General features: G+C 47.1%; 1 protein-coding gene across 3 annotated transcripts in view; it reads left to right on the forward strand.

Annotated features, from left to right (window-relative positions):
- PTK2B (protein tyrosine kinase 2 beta) overlaps window positions 1–19499 on the forward strand; it is a 150845-nt gene that overhangs the window by 116277 nt on the left and 15069 nt on the right. For all 3 annotated transcript variants that reach the window (XM_060184852.1, XM_060184858.1, XM_060184857.1), the window contains exons 6-21: window positions 5102–5164; window positions 5395–5449; window positions 6566–6706; window positions 7602–7676; window positions 8258–8359; window positions 9976–10093; window positions 10640–10679; window positions 11055–11101; window positions 11916–11966; window positions 12166–12263; window positions 13836–13920; window positions 14089–14189; window positions 14753–14868; window positions 15341–15441; window positions 15628–15717; window positions 17168–17372. In XM_060184852.1, coding sequence (XP_060040835.1) covers window positions 5102–5164; window positions 5395–5449; window positions 6566–6706; window positions 7602–7676; window positions 8258–8359; window positions 9976–10093; window positions 10640–10679; window positions 11055–11101; window positions 11916–11966; window positions 12166–12263; window positions 13836–13920; window positions 14089–14189; window positions 14753–14868; window positions 15341–15441; window positions 15628–15717; window positions 17168–17372 — 1488 coding nt within the window. The remainder of the gene's footprint in view (window positions 1–5101; window positions 5165–5394; window positions 5450–6565; window positions 6707–7601; window positions 7677–8257; window positions 8360–9975; window positions 10094–10639; window positions 10680–11054; window positions 11102–11915; window positions 11967–12165; window positions 12264–13835; window positions 13921–14088; window positions 14190–14752; window positions 14869–15340; window positions 15442–15627; window positions 15718–17167; window positions 17373–19499) is intronic.

The raw sequence follows: 19499 nt of genomic DNA on the forward strand, positions 1-19499 counted from the left end.
TTTTCAATCCCTGAGTTGGAGTTCAGTGGTGTAAAAGCCTTTTTTTTTTTCCCCTGTAGGCTATGGGAGCCTGAGGGCTTTTAAACTATCAATAGGCTTCTTAGCTTAATCACTGACTCCTGACCAAGAGATAAAGCAGGGTGTGGCAGAGATAATCCAGTGGTTATGCAAAGAGACTTTCACAGCCCCTCAGCTATGCCACCGAGGTATAGGTCTTCTCCTGAGTTTCCCGGTTAGATCTCTGTACCCTGGTGTCCCTCCCTGTTGCTGCTCCAGATTCTGAGGGTAGTAGCAATGGAGACTCAGAGTTGCACTTGGTGAGTCTCTGGGGAGTCCTTTCCTCCCTTCAGCTGTCCCCTTGTTGGTGGAGCAGACTGGAGGTGGTGTCTCCACTGACAAACTGTGGAACTGTTAGCAGTCACTTAATCTCTCCTTAGGCCCCTCTCTCCTCTCTGTCACCAGCCACGCGTGTTTGTACTCATGGGTGATTTACTGGGTTTCTGTGGTCATTCTAGTCCTGTCTTGTTTCGGTCCGGGTGGTCTCCTTTGGTATTCCTAGTTGATCCGGGAGAGGAGAGGAGAGGAGAGAAAGCGATCTCAGGATATTTCTCAGTGAATGTGTAACCATAAGTTGGTTAGGTAAGTTGTAACTAATGTAAAGTGAAGATCAGAGAAAGAACACTCAGCTTGCTTCAAAGGGCATTTTGTCTCATTATTAACTTATAAATGCTGGTGATGCATTACTACTTTGGTTGCTACAGCTACAGCCCACTGGATCTTGAATCTACAGCCGTCTCTCTTTCTGCAGACCTTACATGGTTATCCTTATCCAACATCCCTGCCCAGACACTCTTCTGCCCCCTGCTGGTAGCACCTTAAAATTGCAGGCCAAATGGGACATCAGACCTAGTGCAGCAGGGTCCTAGGTGCTACAAACAGGTGCCACCTCATTCAGTGAAGGAGCTTGGAGAGGGTTGGCAATCACTAGATGCTCAATGACTCAGAGCCACTGACTTGAGGCTTAAGTCCAGATGATGGGGAAGCTCAAACTGCAGATAAATGGTGGCTGGTTCTCCAAGAAATATCTATGATGTTCAGCAGCTACAGACATTAGAAATACCTGGAGACCCCTGCACACTTGAGTGTTAGGATGCCCTTGTCAGAAGGGACACAGCAGCTGATCCTTAGAAATGGGCAGCCAGTGACACAGGGAGTCAACTGGAGGTTAGGGCAACCTTATGACACATTCTTCTACTCTCTCTTTCATCCTCCATCACTCTAACATTGCTATTATTTTTCAAATATTGTAATTCACCATTGTTCATTTCAGAGTGTGTTTAATCTTATACTTAGTTTAATCTTATACTCTGATTTTTAAGAGTTACATGGATATGAGGGCGATCTGGCTGCAACATTTGTCACCCCATTGATAGCCAGGGTTGATTAGGCTTATCTGACTGGCTAGGTGGTTGTCCCCTTCCTCCTCCCTCACCACTCCATGTGCATCCCCCCCCAAAGCTGTGTGTTTGGTCGAAGAGGATGGCCTTCCCCGAATAGAGACGGACCGGTCTTCAGTCGAGGGTATACGAGTAGCTACGCTCCCCTGCTAGAACCTCCAAACAAGCTCTCTAGAGTTACTGAAGTATCCCAATTTTCAGAATTATTTCATCCATCCTTTAGTCTCAAACCATATTCATTCATCCATCAATTTATCTGATAGTTCTGCAAGCAGGACTGTCATTAAGAGATTGTTTTCTGGGTACATAGCTCAGTAGAAAGTAGAGGATTTATAGACATGCCTGAGGTCTTGGATTCCATCCCTTGTACTACATATGTCAGAAATGAATTGTGCTTTGGTCACTCTCTGTCTCATTCATTCATTCTCGCAAAAATAAAAGTATATTTAAAAAAATTAAAAGGTTAGTGAAATGACTCTGTGGTAGAGCACAAGACTGCATTTGTGAACTATGCCAGAGTGAAGTGGTTACTCCAGTCTTGGTTTTTTCCCTTCTCTCATAAAATATTTGTTGTGGCCCAAAGAGGTATCTCGACAGTAGATAGAACTTGCATGCCTGAGGTCCCAAGTTTGACCTCTGGCACTGACTTTGCCAGAGTGATGCTCTGGTTCTCTCTTTATAGTCTCTCATTAAAAAGCTTTACAGAAAGAAAAAAGTTTTAACAAGATGGCTGTCATCTGAGGTTTGAGAGCAGACAGCCTCACCAGCCCCTATAGGTAATGCCTCCCACTCTTTCATTCCTCCTTTCTGTCTGGAAATTTCCCCCTTTGTTCTGATAATCTTATGTACTGTGGAATGGAAAGACACCCCTCAGCTCCAACTCAATCAGATTTGGCAGCCAAAGAGGTCTCTAGATGTGGCCAGATGTTTCCAGAAAGTCAGTTGATGGGATGTAGGCCAAGAGCAATGCGAAACTGTCTCTGGTTGAGAAACATGGACAGAGATTGGTGGATGGACTACTCAAACTACAGATGTTAGACCCTTAAACAGTCATGTGTACTGAATTGTGCGTTAGTGCTATTTAGCACTCGTGTTTTATAAGTACTTTTAAAGAAATGTGCTATTTATCTATTTTCATTTTTTTCTTATTTATTTATTTATTTATTTATTTGTCTGGATAGAAACAGAGAAATTGACCGAGGAGTAGGGACGTAGAGAGGGAAAGTGACAGAGACACTACTGCAAAGCTTTTCCCCTGCAGGTGAGAACCAGGGACTTGAACCTTGATCTTTGCTCATTGAAGCATGTACTCTCAACTGGTGTGCCACCACCTGGCTCTTATTTATTTTCATTTTTTAATGAGGCAGAAATACAGAGAGATAGAGAGAAATACAGAGAGAGAGAGAGAGAGAGAGATAGAGATAGAGAGAGAGAGAGAGATCAGAGTACTGCTCAGCTCTGGCTTATGGTGGTGCTGAGAATTGAGCCTGAGACCTCAGAGTCTCAGGCATGAATGTCTTTTATCTAATTAGTATGCTGTCTCCTCAGCCCAGTCCCACTGGTATTTACCAAATTGCAACAGGAGGAAAAAAAATATTGCTTTGACTTCTTTTCTGATAAAACACATATTGAAGCGTATTCATTTTTTTTTTCTCAATCAGTGGCTTTTCAAGATTTTTAATTTAAGTAATGAAATCCTTCAATGGCAGGAAATGTTTTCACTTGATGAATTCCATACTGAGTGAGGTCTTTTTCCCACCATCCTGGCTGCCAGGACAATCCAACCCCAAAACTAAAGATTGACGATATTATTCATCTCCTTTTCCTCCTTATCTAGCTTCTTTCTCACCCTATCATACCTGAAGCTGTTTTAAAATGTTTTCTCTCTGTATCTTTGGGAAGTGATAGAGCAGAAATTCATTTCAGTGTTGTAAAATGGAATCCAACAATATTTACTGAGTTATCGTCACATAATATTGCTCCTTAATACTCACTTTCATGGCTTTACTCTTGACTCTATAAGAGACATTTTGTAATGAGATCATTCATCTTTTGCTCTTCTTCCTCTCACACCCCAAGCCTTTGAAACCACTCAGCTTGCCCCAACTAAAAAGATTTTCTTCTGGTTGTGAAATGGTTTGATGGTCTATACTTATCCCTCTTACCCAACTAAAATAAATGTTTTAGAGTAAGTGTGAGGTGAAGCTCTATCCTTACTGTTAACTAAGTACTGTGAAGAGGCTATATTCCATTGCTTTTAAATCCTAAGTCACTCGCCTCTTTCTACTTGAAGTGCAAATGAGATAAAACTGTCTCATCTGCATCTGTGGACACCTGTGGCAAAGGAACATTGAAGTTAATCAGAAGCCACAGTGTCCCAGGCAGGGGAAGGGGCATGTGTAAGTGGGGACCATAGTCTCCATTCAGACAATAATTATAAGAAATAAACAACACATAACAGATACATTGCTAGATATAAAATCTCCACTAAAATGGATGTTTTTTTTAAGAGAGAGGGCCTTAAAGTATATATGTAATTAAAAATTAGTAGAGACTTAGGGAGATATCACAATGGTAGAACACAAGACTTGTCTGTGAATGGTCTCAGGTTGGATCAACACCAACAGCCAGAGCTGAGTGGTGCTCTAATCAAAAATTAAATAAATAAATGTAACAGGTTTTTCTGGTGGTAGGATTAGGCATTATTACTTTTCCTTTTTCTGTCCCATCTCTTGCACTGTATTTTAAAAAAAGGTAAAACCCAGAGGAGCCCAGAGTCTGTGGATGGAGGCAGGTTTTCCTAAGCTGGTGGTTCCAGAGTTGACTGCCTTAGGTTATTGGTTTTTGAGGCATGATGAGATGCCCAGTGACATCTTCCTTCTCAGCCCTACTACCCAGAAGCCCACAGCTAAGCTTATAGAACTCAGGGATGGATAGGAATGAAACTAGGGGGTTGTCCTTTTGAGTTTTCCTTCCTTTCCCCCCCTCTTTCTCTCTCTCTCTTCCTCTCTCTCTCTCTCTCTCTCTCTCTCTTCCAAGTTTATCTCTGGCATTTGGTGCTGGCACTATGAATCCACTGATCCTGGTGGCCATTTTTTCCATTTTATTGGATAGGACAGAGAGAAATTGAGAGGGATGGAGAGAGAGAGAGGGGGGGAGAGAGAGAGAGAGAAGATAGACACCTGCAGACCTGCTTCACTGCTTGTGAAGGGTCCACCCTGCAGGTGGGGAGCCAGGGGCTCAAACCCCAGCTCTTGCACGAGTCCTTGCACTTCAGTGTGCTTTACTTAGTGCGTCACCACCCAGCGCCCTTTTCTTTGTTTCTCTTATAGCCTCAGAAACTCACACATGCCTGATGTAAATGCTCCCTGGCTGACTTTTTCATTCAGATAGAGACACCACAGCACTGAAGCTTATTTCAGTGTCATAACACCTACTACATGGTGGCATAGCTTGAACCTCGCCATACATCTGACAAGGCGCACGCCCTACACATTGAGCTACCTTAGTTTTCTAAATGCAGAATTTTTCAACTCCCTTGACTCTCTTCCTTGCCGTGGTCCTCATGTCCTGCAGGGCAAGGGGGCTTCTGGACAACCTGAGGCCACTGAGTGATGCTGAGCTCTCTTTTTCTCTCTTTCCAGGCGGTTCTTCAAAGACATGCCTCACAATGCACTGGACAAGAAGTCCAACTTCGAGCTACTGGAGTAAGTCCTGGGGCCAGCACTGCCTCTTCTCTTCTGCTTTCCCACTATGCTGCCTTGCTCTTTGCACTCACCTCTCTATTGCTTTATCCCAGTTTAGACCAGAGCTGGGCAGGGCAGGACCGGGGACCCCCATCTTTCAGCCCCCTCCTAACTCTCTGAGTGAACTGAAGACCTGAGCTGCTGCTGCTGCTGTTGTGCAAAGTCAAAGGCTGCTTTTCTCCTTCTTTCAGGAAGGAAGTGGGGCTGGACCTGTTTTTCCCCAAGCAGATGCAGGAGAACTTAAAGGTGAGGGTTCAGTGGTAAGGAGTGTGGAAAGACTCCCACTGTGTGGGCTTCTAGAACTAGAGTAAAGGCCAAAGTTTGGGGGGCTCTTGGGAAGATGAGTGTCTTCTTGCCTAATTTCTAATTTCTTTCTAAGCCTATTTTATCCAAATCAATGTTAAGCTTTGTAGCTTCCAATCTTTTTTTCTGGAAATAGGCTATACATTCATTTCAATATTGTTTAAAGAGCAATTCAGTAATATTTACTGAGCCGTCATCAAATAATACAACTACCATAGACTCATTTTTCTAAATTTTATTTAAGTAGTTGATTGATTTTGGATAGATATGGAGAGAAATTGAGAGGCGAGCAAGAGAGACCTACAGCACTGCTTCACCACGTGTGACACTTCATCCCTGCAGACAGGGACCAGGGACTTGAAACTGAGTCCTGTATGCTATAATGTGTGCAGTTTACCAGGTGTACCACTACTTGGCTCCACCAATTCTCACTTTAATGGACTTTTTTTTGATTCTGTGAAAGAAATTTGGTAAGAAGACTTTTGATCTTTTCCTTTCCCTCTCTTCCAACCCCTGACCTTAGAAGCCACTCAACTTGCCCTGACACCTCCACATGACTTTACTCCTATTCCAGGCTTTGGGTTGAGGGCACAGAATCTCCCGGGGGAGACTGAGACAGGGAAGCTGGAGTCTGCTCTGGACACTGGGGTGAGCAGATGAATTCTTAAATCCAGTACTGATTTCAGATCTGTTAACTTTGTGGGTGGTCCTATGCAGAGCAGCGGAGGTGGGGAGTAAAACATTCATTCATTCACTCACTCACTCATTCACCTGTACACAGAGCAGCAGAGGTGGGGAGTAAAACATTCACTCATTCACCTGTACGCAAGATCATCCAAAGCACCCCCAAGCCCTTCTTATGGCTGGACATCTGGGAACATGAGAAGTCAGTTGGCTTTGTGGAAGCTCAAATCCACTGTCTCCATCCTCTGGCTGGGTACAGCAGGAGTATGCAGAAGGGAACGGGTGACTTCTGCAGAGACCAGGGGATCATCCTCCAACTTCCAGAGAGAGCCAGGGAAAGAGAAGCCAAGCTCACCTCAGATCCTCTCCCCAAAGCCCAAGCAGTTCCGGAAGATGATCCAGCAGACGTTCCAGCAGTATGCCTCGCTGAGGGAGGAGGAGTGTGTCATGAAGTTCTTCAACACCTTGGCCGGCTTCGCCAGCATAGACCAGGAGACCTACCGCTGCGAACTCATTGTAAAGATGGCCCCTCTGATTTCTCTCTCTCTCCCAGAACAGAATCCCTAGCCTCTTGGGAAAAGGAAACTGCCACCAGCCTAGAGGCTGTGCTGGCTAGTGGTTTATCCAGCACCAGGACCCCACAGATGAACCCTAACACATGACTGATAGTCGCCTTCTAGCCTGAAGAAAGGTCTGCAGTTCATTTCAGCCTGTCAGAACTGATTCAAGTAGAGCAGTATGGAATACGAGCATGACATGGAGTTTCAGTCAGCATTGCTTTTTAAATTTAATAATTAAATTTTCTTTTGCAACTTGGGAAATGACCTCAGCATCTCATACATATGTGATGCCACTGAGTGACCTCTCCAATCTGTTTTTTATTCTTTATCCTTTTGAGAGAAGACAGAGAGACAGGGAGCAGAAAGAGACACAAAAAAGCATTGCTCTGCCATGCATGGAGCTCCGTTTGGTCCTGCCCACGATGCTCCCATGTGGTGCTGCCGATCTAACTGAGGGCCTTGTGCAGGGTAAGGCTGAGCCATCTCCCACCACCAATCCTCTCAGTGCTGTGATGGAGAATTTTATATGGCTCCCATTCAAACATTCACTCTCATGAATGTTTGACTTGAGATCTGTATAATAAACCCTTGACAATAGGCTTGCAAGCATTCAGATTTGTTGGGAAGAGGGAAAGTAAGATGCTTTCACAGAGAGAAGAACCTGAAGTCTGACAGTATTTGGTATTCATCTGTGTAATTTAGTTAGATGACACTGGAGACAGGGATCTATCTATATGTCAGAATTTCAGGTAGAAATTTTTGGAGATGCCAAGAGACAGTGTCTAGCTGTGTCTTGCTCAGTGAGGTGTTTCTGAAATCTAGGGCAAATGTTCTCTCTTCTCCTTTTCCAGCAAGGGTGGAACATCACTGTGGACCTCGTCATTGGCCCCAAGGGCATCCGCCAGCTGACAAGTCAAGATGCAAAGGTACAGAAAGCCAGGCAGCTATTGCCCAGCCTGGACTGAGTGGCTGTACTTCCATCGCCTCCTTCCCTCCTGCTCTGTGGATCCCCAACCGCAGGGCTGACAGCAAAGAGGCCCCCAGTTTGAGTAACTGTTGAGAGAGGGTTTGGTGGCAGTAGGGACAGATGGTGCTTCTTCTTTGTGATTATGCCTTGCACCAAGGTGTTAACAGGGGAGTGGCAGTTTAGAGGAAGGAAGAGTGAAGGACACTGGTTGCTTTCAGGACTTAGATACAAGAGCTGCTGTTTCAATGACAGGATTAGGCTGAGATGCCCCTGGGTATCGTGATGCCCTGGGCCCAGTCCAGACACTTCTGCCCACTTGGCCAAGTCCTGGCTCTCTCCAGACATTTTCTCCTCTGACAAGTAAGATTCTCACACTAGATGATTCTTCCAAGCCACAATAGTCTTTGATTCTCTCTTTGTTTCCCTACCCCTGAGAGATTCCCTATATCTACTGACTCACCACCCTCATCCCTATGGACTGTTGAATGTGGGTTAATCCCATGAGTGGGGTAGACTCAAGAGGTTTCTCCTTTCCCACAGCCCACCTGTCTGGCTGAGTTCAAGCAGATCAAGTCCATCCGGTGCCTTCTGCTGGAGGAAGGCCAGGCAGTACTGCAGTTGGGCATCGAGGGGGCACCCCAGGTGAGCACCTTGGAAACATGGCCTACTGCCACTTTTTGGGAATTTGCTTGGGTCACTGTGTGCAGGATGATAAGACTCTCTTGCTTCCAGGATCTGGGTAAGAAAATTACACCTGGAGGGGCGAAGATGTCTTAGCTGGTAGAACTCTACCATGGGTGAAGCACTGAGTTTGAATCCTGGTACCACATGCGAGTCCTATAGACAGTACCAAGGTCATTTGGATGGTGGGCCAGAGCTGTATTGCTTCTCCTCCCTCTGCCTTTTCTCTGTATGTACATACACATGCACCTGTGAACCTTAAGCTCAGGAGGCCACTTGCATCATGCAAGCATGAGGTTCTGAGTTCATTCCCTGACACCATATCAAAACTGAAAAATAAAAAAATAAAAAATAAAATCAGAATCAAAGCTTTAAAGAAAATTTCAAAAAAAAATAATAAAACTGAAAAAGAAAAGAGAACTACACCTGATTCTTAGACAAGGTATAAAATGTGGTGGGAAGCAATGCCGTTTATTAAATGTCAACAAGAAGTTGCAGGTGAGATAGTTGATTTAGATCGTGTGTGTTTGTTTTCTCATACATATGACCCAGGTTCAAGCCCAGCCTCCATCTAACTGAAGGATGTTTAGTGGTATCATTTCCTCTGTCTTTCTGTCTCTGTCTACCTGAAAAAAATTCTCCTAGGGTGGTGAAACCCCAGTGATAGCAAAACAAAACAAACAAATTTGGGGGCAATTTTTTTTTTTGCCTCCAGGGTTATTGCTGGGACTCAGTGCTTGCACTATGAATCCTGGAGGTCATTTTCCCCTTTTGTGGCCCTTGTTTATTATTTTTATTGTTGTTGTTGTCATTGGATAGGACAGAGAGAAATGGAGAGAGGAGGGGAAGACAGAGAAGGGGAAAGACAGATAGAAACCTGCAGACCTGTGATAGAAACCTTCACCGCCTGTGAAGTGACCCCCTCCAGGTGGATAGTGGGGGGCTCAATCTGGGATCCTTACACTGATCCTTGTGCTGTGCGCCGTGTGAGCTTAACCTGCTGCACTGCTCCCTGCCCGCCCCCACCTCTGGGGGCAACTTTTAGGGTGAGTAAAAGATAGTCAGAATTCAAAGGACAAATCAGAGACCTAAGTAACATTGAATGAGTAAATGATGGCTCAGAACAAGGACTTCAGGAACCTGGGGGGTGGGGAGGGGTTGTGGTAGACGAATCAGAGTTATAGCCCAGGGGGTAAAGCAGCAGCAAATGAGCAAAGGATTTATAAGTGTATAAGTGTGAGATTTCCAGGGAGAGAGAGAGAGAGAGAGAGAGAGAGAGAGAGAGACACACACACACACACACACACACACACACACACACACACACACAGTGGATTTACAGACCAAAAATAACCACACCCAGAACAGACTTGCATTTAGTGCATAGGGGGCAGGAGCGCCCCCTGGTGGCCTTGTGGAACACATGCTGAGCTCTTGCAGAGATAGAAAATGGGTTCTGAGCAGGAGGTAAATGGCAGGTCCTGGCCCTTTCCAGCATGCAGCTCTTCTCCAGTCCTGGGAGCTAGATGTCAGTCAAAGCTCTGGGGTCTCATCCTGGGCTGGTCTCTTCTCTGCAGTCCTTGTCCATCAAAACCTCCTCTCTGGCAGAGGCCGAGAACATGGCAGACCTCATTGATGGATACTGCAGGCTGCAGGGGGAGCACAGCGGCTCCCTCATCCTTCACCCCAGGAAAGGTATGTTTCCACATGAAGGCCAAAGGTCTCAACCAGAGACTGTAACCCAGCTGAGTGACAGCAAGGAGAAACTACAAAATTGACCCAAGAAAGAGGCTTTAGAAGTGTGGAGGGGCCCGGGGGGGGGGGCAGGTGTGTGCTCACCCAGGCTCCCCAGTACTCTATGAGCTCCCATCCTGGGTGCTCAGCCCCATCCTCCCAACCTAGATCCCACTGAACAGGGGTGACCCCATGGCCGACCTGTAGAGAAGAGGCATTCTGAAGAAAAACAAAGCTCTAGAACCATGACCTCTTCCCTCCTGAGGGTGCATCTCTCTGGGAGTGAGGAGCACAGAGCACAGATCCCTGGCTAGCACTATGGGGGGTTGGCATAAGGAATCAGAATTTCTTCCATGGAGAAGATTCTAAATCAGATCCAAGGCTGACCCAGCATGCACTCTTACATTAGGAGAGTAGAGTGGGGCCGGCGAAGTCTCCCTAGAGTGGGCTTCTTTGAAGTCACCCAGGACTCTGTGTCTCTGCTCAGACCCACCCCCTTCTCCTCAGATGGTGAAAAGAGGAACAGCCTGCCCCAGATCCCCATGCTGTGAGTATCACAAAGGGGCACGGGTTGGGGGTGGGGGAATGCTGGGAGAAGGAAGAGCAAACAGGGAGCCTCCCACCCTCAACTTTGATTCATGGTTCTTGGATCCCTTCCATGGAGAGGGAATACTGGAACTCTAATTTTTCTGAAGTGGCACTTTTTCTTACATTTATGTGGGGATGTCCCTGTATGTTAATGCTACCTGCTGTTATCTCAAGGGACATTGCTGCTAGCTCCATCCCATCTTACCCTCTGCCAGCCTTGCCCAGGATCCCCATCAGCAAAGGCTACTTCTACAAGATAGCAAGGGACAGGTAGGAGGGGCTGCCTACTCCCAGCCTTGTAGCCTTTTAGCTCCCTCCCTATCTCCTTCTGCAGGAGCCTGGAGGCCCGGAGGTCCCAGCTCTCGGAAAGCTGCAGTATTGGTGAGCTGCCTCTGCCTCCCCTGCCCACACCCTCTAACTCCCTTCTCTCTACTCTTGTGTCATCTGATCAAGCGACAGAAAAAAAGTGGGATTTCTTAATGGTGGCTTGAAATAGGAAAGACCATAGTGCTGAGTAATTAGTACAAAGAGTCACATGTACCTTAGCACAGGCTGTTAAGACCAAACACCACTGGAAGCTTAGACAATGGGCATTTCCTCTTCACCTTTCTGGAAGTTCAAGGTCAAAAAGTCTGCATGGTGAGGGCTCTTCCTTCTTCCTGGTTTACAGGTAATCACATTGCTATTGTATGCTCACATGGGAAGATATGGAGAACTCTGGTCTTCTACACTCATAAGGACACTATTTCCATCTCCATCTGGGGTCTCACCTTCATAACCACATCTAAATATTATCAGCTCCACCATCACCACCAAAACCCCACCAATGAGTTCTTCACATGGGGCGGGGGTGGGAGGGGAGGTCAGGACTTTCACAGATGGACTTGGGTAATAAATACATAGCCATTCAGTCCATGACAGTGTTTAGCACATAACAGTTAATACTTGTTTACTTTTTACCATCATCTCTAAAAATGCCCATTTCATGGAAAGAGAAACAAACTAAGGGTGACTCTGTGACTTGCCACGGATCACACAGCCTAACAGTCTCTGTGGGAGCTCTGACACCTGACTCCTTGTCCAGTCTCACCCCCATCACCGCCCCCAGGGTGCCCTCACTGGGAGCCACATACTTGTTTTATAGTGTACTGCCTAAAGGCTTTTTGCTCATGGATGTCCCTTTCTGTCATTCTAGAGTCAGATATCTATGCGGAAATTCCTGATGATACTCTGCGGAGATCTGGAGGTAGGTCTTTGACCAAAGGCCAGTGACTTTTCCTAGGTTCAAGAATATGGATCTTTCTAGAGTCGTTTTCCAGCCCAGCCCCTGGCTCTTGACTGAGGTGTTGCTGAGTACCTGGGGGAGTGGGGAGGGGGTGCAGAGCCAGGGTTGGGGCCAGACAGGGCCCAGACTCTGGGACCACAGGTTCCCTCTGTCTATGCAGGCCCCCAGTATGGTATTGCCCGGGAGGATGTTGTTCTGAGTCGAATTCTTGGCGAAGGCTTTTTCGGGGAGGTCTACGAAGGTGTCTACACCAATCACGTGAGTTCCAGACACTTCCAAGCCACCTTTCATGTCCTTTCTTATGGGATGAAAAGCTGGAATGTTGTGGGGCTGGTGGCAGCAGCATAAAGTGAGGACACTTAGCATTTGCAGAGTTAATAAAGTTCCCAGGAGAGGCAGGTTGGGAGTATGGATTGACCTGTCAGCGCCCATGTTCAGCGGAGAAGCAATTACAGAAGCCAGACCTTCCACCTTCTGCATCCCACAAGGACCTTGGGTCCATACTCCCAGAGAGTTAAAGAATAGGAAAGCTATCAGTGGAGGGGATGGAATACAGAGTTCTGGTGGTGGGAATTATGTGGAGTTGTACCCCTCTTATCCTATGGTTTTGTCAATGCTTCCTTTTTATAAATAAAAAAAAATTTTAAAAGAATTAAGAGACAGAGGAAAGTTAAGTGAATATAAAGTAGAAAAAAAAATTAAGTTCCCAGGAAGCAACACACATGAAAGTCACTTCTGAGAAGGATAGCAAACCAGAGTTCAAAGCAGAGATGCTGCCTGAGGAGGGAAGACTTACTTACTTACTTACTTAACTTTATTTATTTATTTATTTTGGAGGGAGGATACTCAGCATAGATGGAATAGGATTCTGAGGGGCCAGGGTACCCTTGCCCAGTGACAGAGCCCAGGATTTGCATACATGAACATGAGATCCCAGGTTCCACTCCCAGCACTGTATATGCCAGTGTAGTGTTTTGAACTCCTCCTCTCTCTTATTCACAAAAATAAATATAGAACCAAAAGTATTAGAGACCCCAAGAAGGAGTGGGTTGTGTTTAGCTCAGGCCTAGGAAAATGAGCAGAGATCTGAGAGCCACGATAAACAGGGAAGGAAAGACCTGGCTGGGTGTGCCTGGGGAGATAGCACAATGGTTATACAAAAGGCTTTCAAGTCTGAGGTGGTGGTTGTTGTTGATGATGATGTTGTTGTTCTTCTTTTATTTTCTTTCTTTATTTTGAATTTTATTTATTTTGAATAGAGACAGAAATTGAAAGGGAAGGGAGATAGAGAGAGAGAGAAAGAGACCTGCAGCACTATTTCACCGTTTGTGAAGCTTCCTTTCCGCAAGTGGGGAGTGGGGGGCTTGAACTCAGGGCCTTGTGTACTGTAATGTGTATGCTCTACCAGGTGCATTACCACTTGACTCCCAATGCCTGAGCACCTACAGTCCCAGGTTCAATCCCAGCACCTGGGTCTATAAGCCAGAGCTAAGCAGCTCTCTGGTCTCTCTCAGTATCACTGTCATTAAAATAAATAAAATCTTTTTAATGTTTAAATTAAAAAAAAATTTTTTTGGCTGTGCTCTACACTGACCTGCTAACTTGGGGTGGGGATCACATAGGGCTCCCTCCACCCACAGTATGCTCATTGGAACAGCCATAGGCTTAAATTACCTGGTCTCTAAAGTCCCTTCCAATCCTGACATAGCCTGGTCAGATGTCACCAAGGCAGTCAGGCCCATGGGATTGTGTCCCCAGCTGGAAAGAGAACAACTCTCTTTTGAACATGGCAGGACCTAAGTAAGGACCTTGAACTTGATCTCATTTCAGAAAAGGGAGAAAGTCAACGTGGCTGTGAAGACCTGCAAGAAAGACTGCACCCTGGACAACAAGGAGAAGTTCATGAGTGAGGCAGGTAGGTGTCCCCACAGGGCTGAGGAAGACCCTAAGACCACAGCTAGAAGGGGACTGGAGGAAAGGTGCCTGCCTCATTTCCCATACTCTGCTATGGTGAGACAGCTGAGTGTATTTCTTGAGAGACCTCAGCCCCTCAGCCCTGCCTTCTCGTCCCCATTTGTTCCAGTGATTATGAGGAACCTCGACCATCCACACATTGTAAAGCTCATTGGCATCATCGAGGAGGAGCCTACCTGGATCGTCATGGAGTTGTACCCCTATGGGGAGGTGGGCAGAGGGGGAGCCCTGGTGACAACTGGGTCCCATGGAGGAGGCTGGGCTGAGACACATCTTCTCAATGGAGGGACCTGGAACTCCAGATTCAGCTGAAGCCACACAGAGACTCTTTGTGGTGGAAATTGCCAGAAAGTCTTGCCTATTCTCACATCTACCTTGGGAAGGCCCCAAGTGACTGGGGCCATGGTCCCCAACTCCACATTTGGTCCCCTCACTCCAAGCCAAGGTTGTGCATCCTCTCCTGTCTCCACATTGAGATATTCACCTCCCACCCACCCATCATGACCTGGTTCCCCTCTATTCTGAAGCCAATCTCCCATCCCTGCAAACTGGTGCCCAGCTCCCTCATGCTGAGGTCTGGCTCCCCTTCCCGTAATCAGATCTGCCAGCACCCATGTTCAGACCTTCTTTCCCCACACTCATATCTGGCCCCCGACCAGTACACTGGCACACTCGTGCGTGTACACACACACACACACACACACACACACACACACACACACACACACCACAAGCTGAGGCTGTAGGGTCCTGATGGCACTTCCCCTCCACAGCTGGGCCACTACCTGGAGAGAAACAAGAGCTCCCTGAAGGTGCTCACCCTCGTCCTGTACTCGCTGCAGATCTGCAAGGCCATGGCCTACCTAGAGAGCATCAACTGTGTGCACAGGTGAGCGGAGTGGGGAGGGGGGGCTGGGGAGAGAAGGTGGGGGTGGGAAAAAGAGCAGGTGCAGATTGCCCATCAGAGACCTCACCACATAGTAGGTTTTCTCCATCTCTGCTTATGTAGATATATAGGACCACTGGTTATGACCCAGGGTTGGGGAGGTATGAGAAACAGCAACTCCTGAGACCCCCCCCCCAACCAGCTTGAAAGGTGAACAGGGATGATGGGAGCTATAGCTCTGCAGAGGGTTGGAAGATCAAGTGACCACATGGGTGGTGGGACAGGAGAGTCAGCCCTGGCTTCCACTTGTATTAGATAATAGTAAAGTACTGAGTGGGGCCTGGCTCACAGAAGGTCCCCAGCTCTGCTCTAAGGGCCCAGTTTACAGCCAGAGCTCTCCTAACTCTTTGTTCATCCATCTGTCCCTCTGATACACTCTAAACTGTCTCACCTTTGCCTTTCCTCCTCCATCCAGGGATATCGCTGTCCGCAACATCCTGGTGGCCTCCACTGAGTGTGTGAAACTGGGGGATTTTGGCCTCTCTCGGTACATTGAGGATGAGGAGTATTACAAAGGTGAGAAGGCAAGGTGTCCCCTGTGCTTTTTGTCCCCCTTAAGGGAATCACTGGAGCCAAAATTCCAGGGAGGAATAGTGGAAATACAGGGCCCATTGAGTCTTGGGTTCCCAGAAAAAAAAAAAAGGGCTGTATTTCTGGATCATTCTTCCCTGATTTTCAACTCTAAAACCTCCTCACTCCCAGCCTCTGTGACTCGCCTTCCCATCAAATGGATGTCCCCGGAATCTATTAACTTCCGCCGTTTTACAACAGCCAGTGATGTCTGGATGTTTGGTGAGTGGTGTCCCTGGGATGCATAGGATCTAGTTGTCATCTCTCAGATAACTGGAGTCAGAGACTGGAGAGTCAGTCTGCAGGGTACAAAGGGTTCTGGTTTGTTTCACAAAGAAGTCCAGGAAGTGCTTTGACAGTGGTGGCTAAGGGGTGGTGAGTGACCTTAGCCCTGAGCCAAGGGCCTGCCTGACCAGTGTTAGATATTCCTGGAAAAGGTTCTTGAAATGAGCCTTCCACCTGCCAGCCCCAAGGACAATGTGGGGACCCTCAAAAGTCAGGCACCAAGACTAATTCTGAGAAGCTATCCCCACTCTAATGGAGGCTGAGCAAAACAGGGTGAGACACAGACAGAGCCTCACATGGCCATAGTGGTGATGCCTCTCAGTGCCCCAGCAGCTAGCCCGACGAAATTTCATTATTGGTATAGTAATTCCTGTTTTCCAGAGAAGGAAACTGAAGCACAAGTGAGTCAGAAACTTGCCTGTGAACACATAAGGCAGCAAGTATACAAAGTCGGAGCCAAACAACCGCCTCCTGCTTTCCCTTTTTCTCTCTTTTTAAAGACTTATTTATTTTATACGAGAGAATTTAACATGAGAGAAAAAGAGAGAAGCCAGAGCATCACTCTAGGACATGCACTGCCAGGATCCTCAGGCATGCCAGTCTAATACCCTGCCAGTCGAGCTACTCCCTGGCCACTCCTTTTTTCTTTTTTCTTTTTTTTTTTTAATTAATTTATTTTCCCTTTTGTTGCCCTTACTGTCTTTTTATTGTTGTTGTAGTTATTATTGTTGTTGTTATTGATATTGTTGTGGTTATTATTGTTGTTGTCGTTGTTGGATAGGACAGAGAGAAATGGAGAGAGGAGGGGAAGACAGAGAGGGGGAGAGAAAGATAGACACCTGCAGACCTGCTTCACCGCCTGTGAAGCGACTCCCCTGCAGGTGGGGAGCCGGAGGCTGGAACCGGAATCCTTACGCCGGTCCCTGCACTTTGTGCCACATGCGCTTAACCTGCTGCACTACCGCCCGACTCCCCTCCTGTTTTCTTTTAAAGATGTATTTTGTTTATCTATAGAGAGAGCCAAAGCATCACTCTGACATATGCAGTGCTGGAAATTAAACTCAGGATCTCATGCATGCAGGTCCTGCACTCTACCACTGTGCTATCTCCCTAACCCCCCAGCTACCCTGCCTCCTAGGAGGTCACCAGTGGTCCCATCATCTAGTTCTCATCAATGCATAGAAGCTAGCTAGTTCCATGTGAGAGACATCCATGGGTAAATGGGCCACAAGAGTATAAGGCTCCAGTGATGCCAGATTTAGGAGGCTCCCCCACCCCAGTGGAGACCAAGTGCTGATTATCCTTGAGTGGGTGGCTTCTCTAGATGGGAACTCCCAGTGCATCGTGACTGTCCCCCCCCATGCCCGCCACCCCGCCTTGCCCTCAGCTGTGTGCATGTGGGAGATCCTGAGCTTCGGGAAGCAGCCCTTCTTCTGGCTGGAGAACAAAGATGTCATCGGGGTGCTGGAGAAGGGGGACCGGCTGCCCAAGCCCGACCTCTGCCCGCCTGTGCTCTACACCCTCATGACCCGTTGCTGGGACTACGACCCCAGCGAGCGGCCCCGCTTCACAGAGCTCGTTTGCAGCCTCAGGTGAGAGGGGGCTGTGGGCACAGATCCCGGCTCAGCAGGGAGGGCTTTGGGCATAGAGTCCCCCAAGACCAAGGCACCAGCTTAGCAGGAGGTTTAGGGGGACTGCTAGCACAGAACACCCAGAGAGCCAGGCTCCATCTCTGCAGGTTTATAATGAACTTCATAAACAAGATACAGCAGTGACCTTGTTCTCACTCTGTGGTTGAGAAGATTTGGCTTCAGAACTGGGGATTCCCCCAAGGTGTCGCTGTGACACTGTGAGGACACATGGCCACCCAGAATCATGTATTCAAGTGAATTCTGCTCTCAGCAGAAGCAGCCCCCACACTAAACTGCGCTGACAGTCTCCACAGGAGCTTGACACCAAGTTCACTATCACAATGGACCTCAAAGACCAGGATGAGCCTCGCCAACTCAGCCACTGAACACAACACCATCTGGACCACATCCCTCCCATGTGCCCCAGTGGGTCCTCCCTGATAGCAGGGAAGGGAATGACTTCTGACTGCTGAAACCCAGGGCTACCCACTTGTCCTTTCTCAGTAGAATACTGGGGACCTGAAAGTCTCATCTTTCTGTGGTGCTCAGAGCTATTCTTCCCTAGGTACCAGGTAGTCCCCAGAAAAGTATGTTGTCACAGCATGTTCTAGAGGCTCGCCATCTTGGTCACCTGTGTCCTTTCAGATACGAGTCAGCAGGTGGTGAATATTTGCCACTCTGCCCGCATCTGCTGGGATACCTCTGTGCTCACTCAGAAGTAGCTGCATAAACAACAAGGGCAACAAAAGGGGGAAAAATAGCCTCCAGGAGCTGTGGATTCATAGTGCGGGCACTGAGCCCCAGAAATAACCCTGGAGGCAAAAAAAGAAGTAGCTGCAGACAAAGCAGAAATGAACAGTATGAAACTGGGTTTCATAACACTCTGCTTGTGGGCACAGATTTGATTTTTACATACTTTTCAAATGTCAGGACAATTTTTTTCCTATCACTTTTTTTCTCACTTCTTAAGAAAATGCAGAAAACGAGGTTGGGTAGTGGTACACCCAGTAGAGTGCATATATTACCATGCTCCAGGACCCAGGTTCAAGTCCCTACTCCTCATCTTCAGGGAGAGGAGGCTTCATGAGTGATGAAGCATTAATGGAGGTCTCTCTCTCTTCTCTTTCTTCCTTTCTCCCTCTCTCCTTCTCTCCCTCTCTCCTCCTCATTCCCTCTCAGTTTCTGTCTGTCAACAAACAAAAAAGAAAAAAATGCCCACCAGGAACAGTGGATTCACCACACAGGCACTGAGCCAGCGATAACCTTGGTAGCAATAAAAATAGTTTTAAGATGAAAAAAAATGGAAACCATTCTGAGATTTTAGGGGGTATACAAAAGTTGGAGGACAGTTGGATTTGATTTGGAGGCCATATTTTATAGACCCCCTGCTTCTGGGAATCTCAAGACACTGACATTTTTTAAAAGATTTATTTATATTATGAGATACAGAGAACAAAGCACTACTCTGCCATGGCACATGTATTTGGTATGTGTAGGATCAAACCCAGGGCCATGTGCATATTAATCTTATGCTCCACCCCGGAGCAAGAAAAGAGCTCCCCAGAAATTGCTTTGGTGGGTAGCCCCCAGGTGTTTCTGTGAGTGCGTAGGCCCAATGGGAATGAATCAAACTCAGTTGTTGGGGCCACGAACTCCAACTCCACCTGCTAGTCCTTCAGCTGAAAAAAAAAAAAACTCTCTGCTTCTTGAAGATTCTAGTTCATTCTAGACCCACATGGTGGTCGCCATCAGAGAGATTTGAGAAGCCACAGGGTTCCTGGAGAAAGTATTTAGAGGACATAACTTGAGAGGGCAGGAGTTAGGGGGAGTATCTTTAGTTCAACCTGGGGGCTTGACAGCCAGTGGGGAGTCATGATAGAACACTTAGCTCCAGGCTGAGTCTATGCCTCCATCCAAGGCTTGAAGCCAGTCTCTATACACACAGACCTAGATGACCCCTAGGGTGCATCTCTCAGACCACACCCAGGTCCTCATACTTGGTAAAATATGCACTTTACCTGAGGAACTGTCTCCAAGCCCAGAGAGGTCCTCTTAGTGTCCAATTTTGAGAATTTTTCCATATGACAA

The sequence above is a fragment of the Erinaceus europaeus genome, chromosome 2 (assembly GCF_950295315.1).
Source record: "Erinaceus europaeus chromosome 2, mEriEur2.1, whole genome shotgun sequence".
NCBI lineage: Eukaryota > Metazoa > Chordata > Mammalia > Eulipotyphla > Erinaceidae > Erinaceus > Erinaceus europaeus.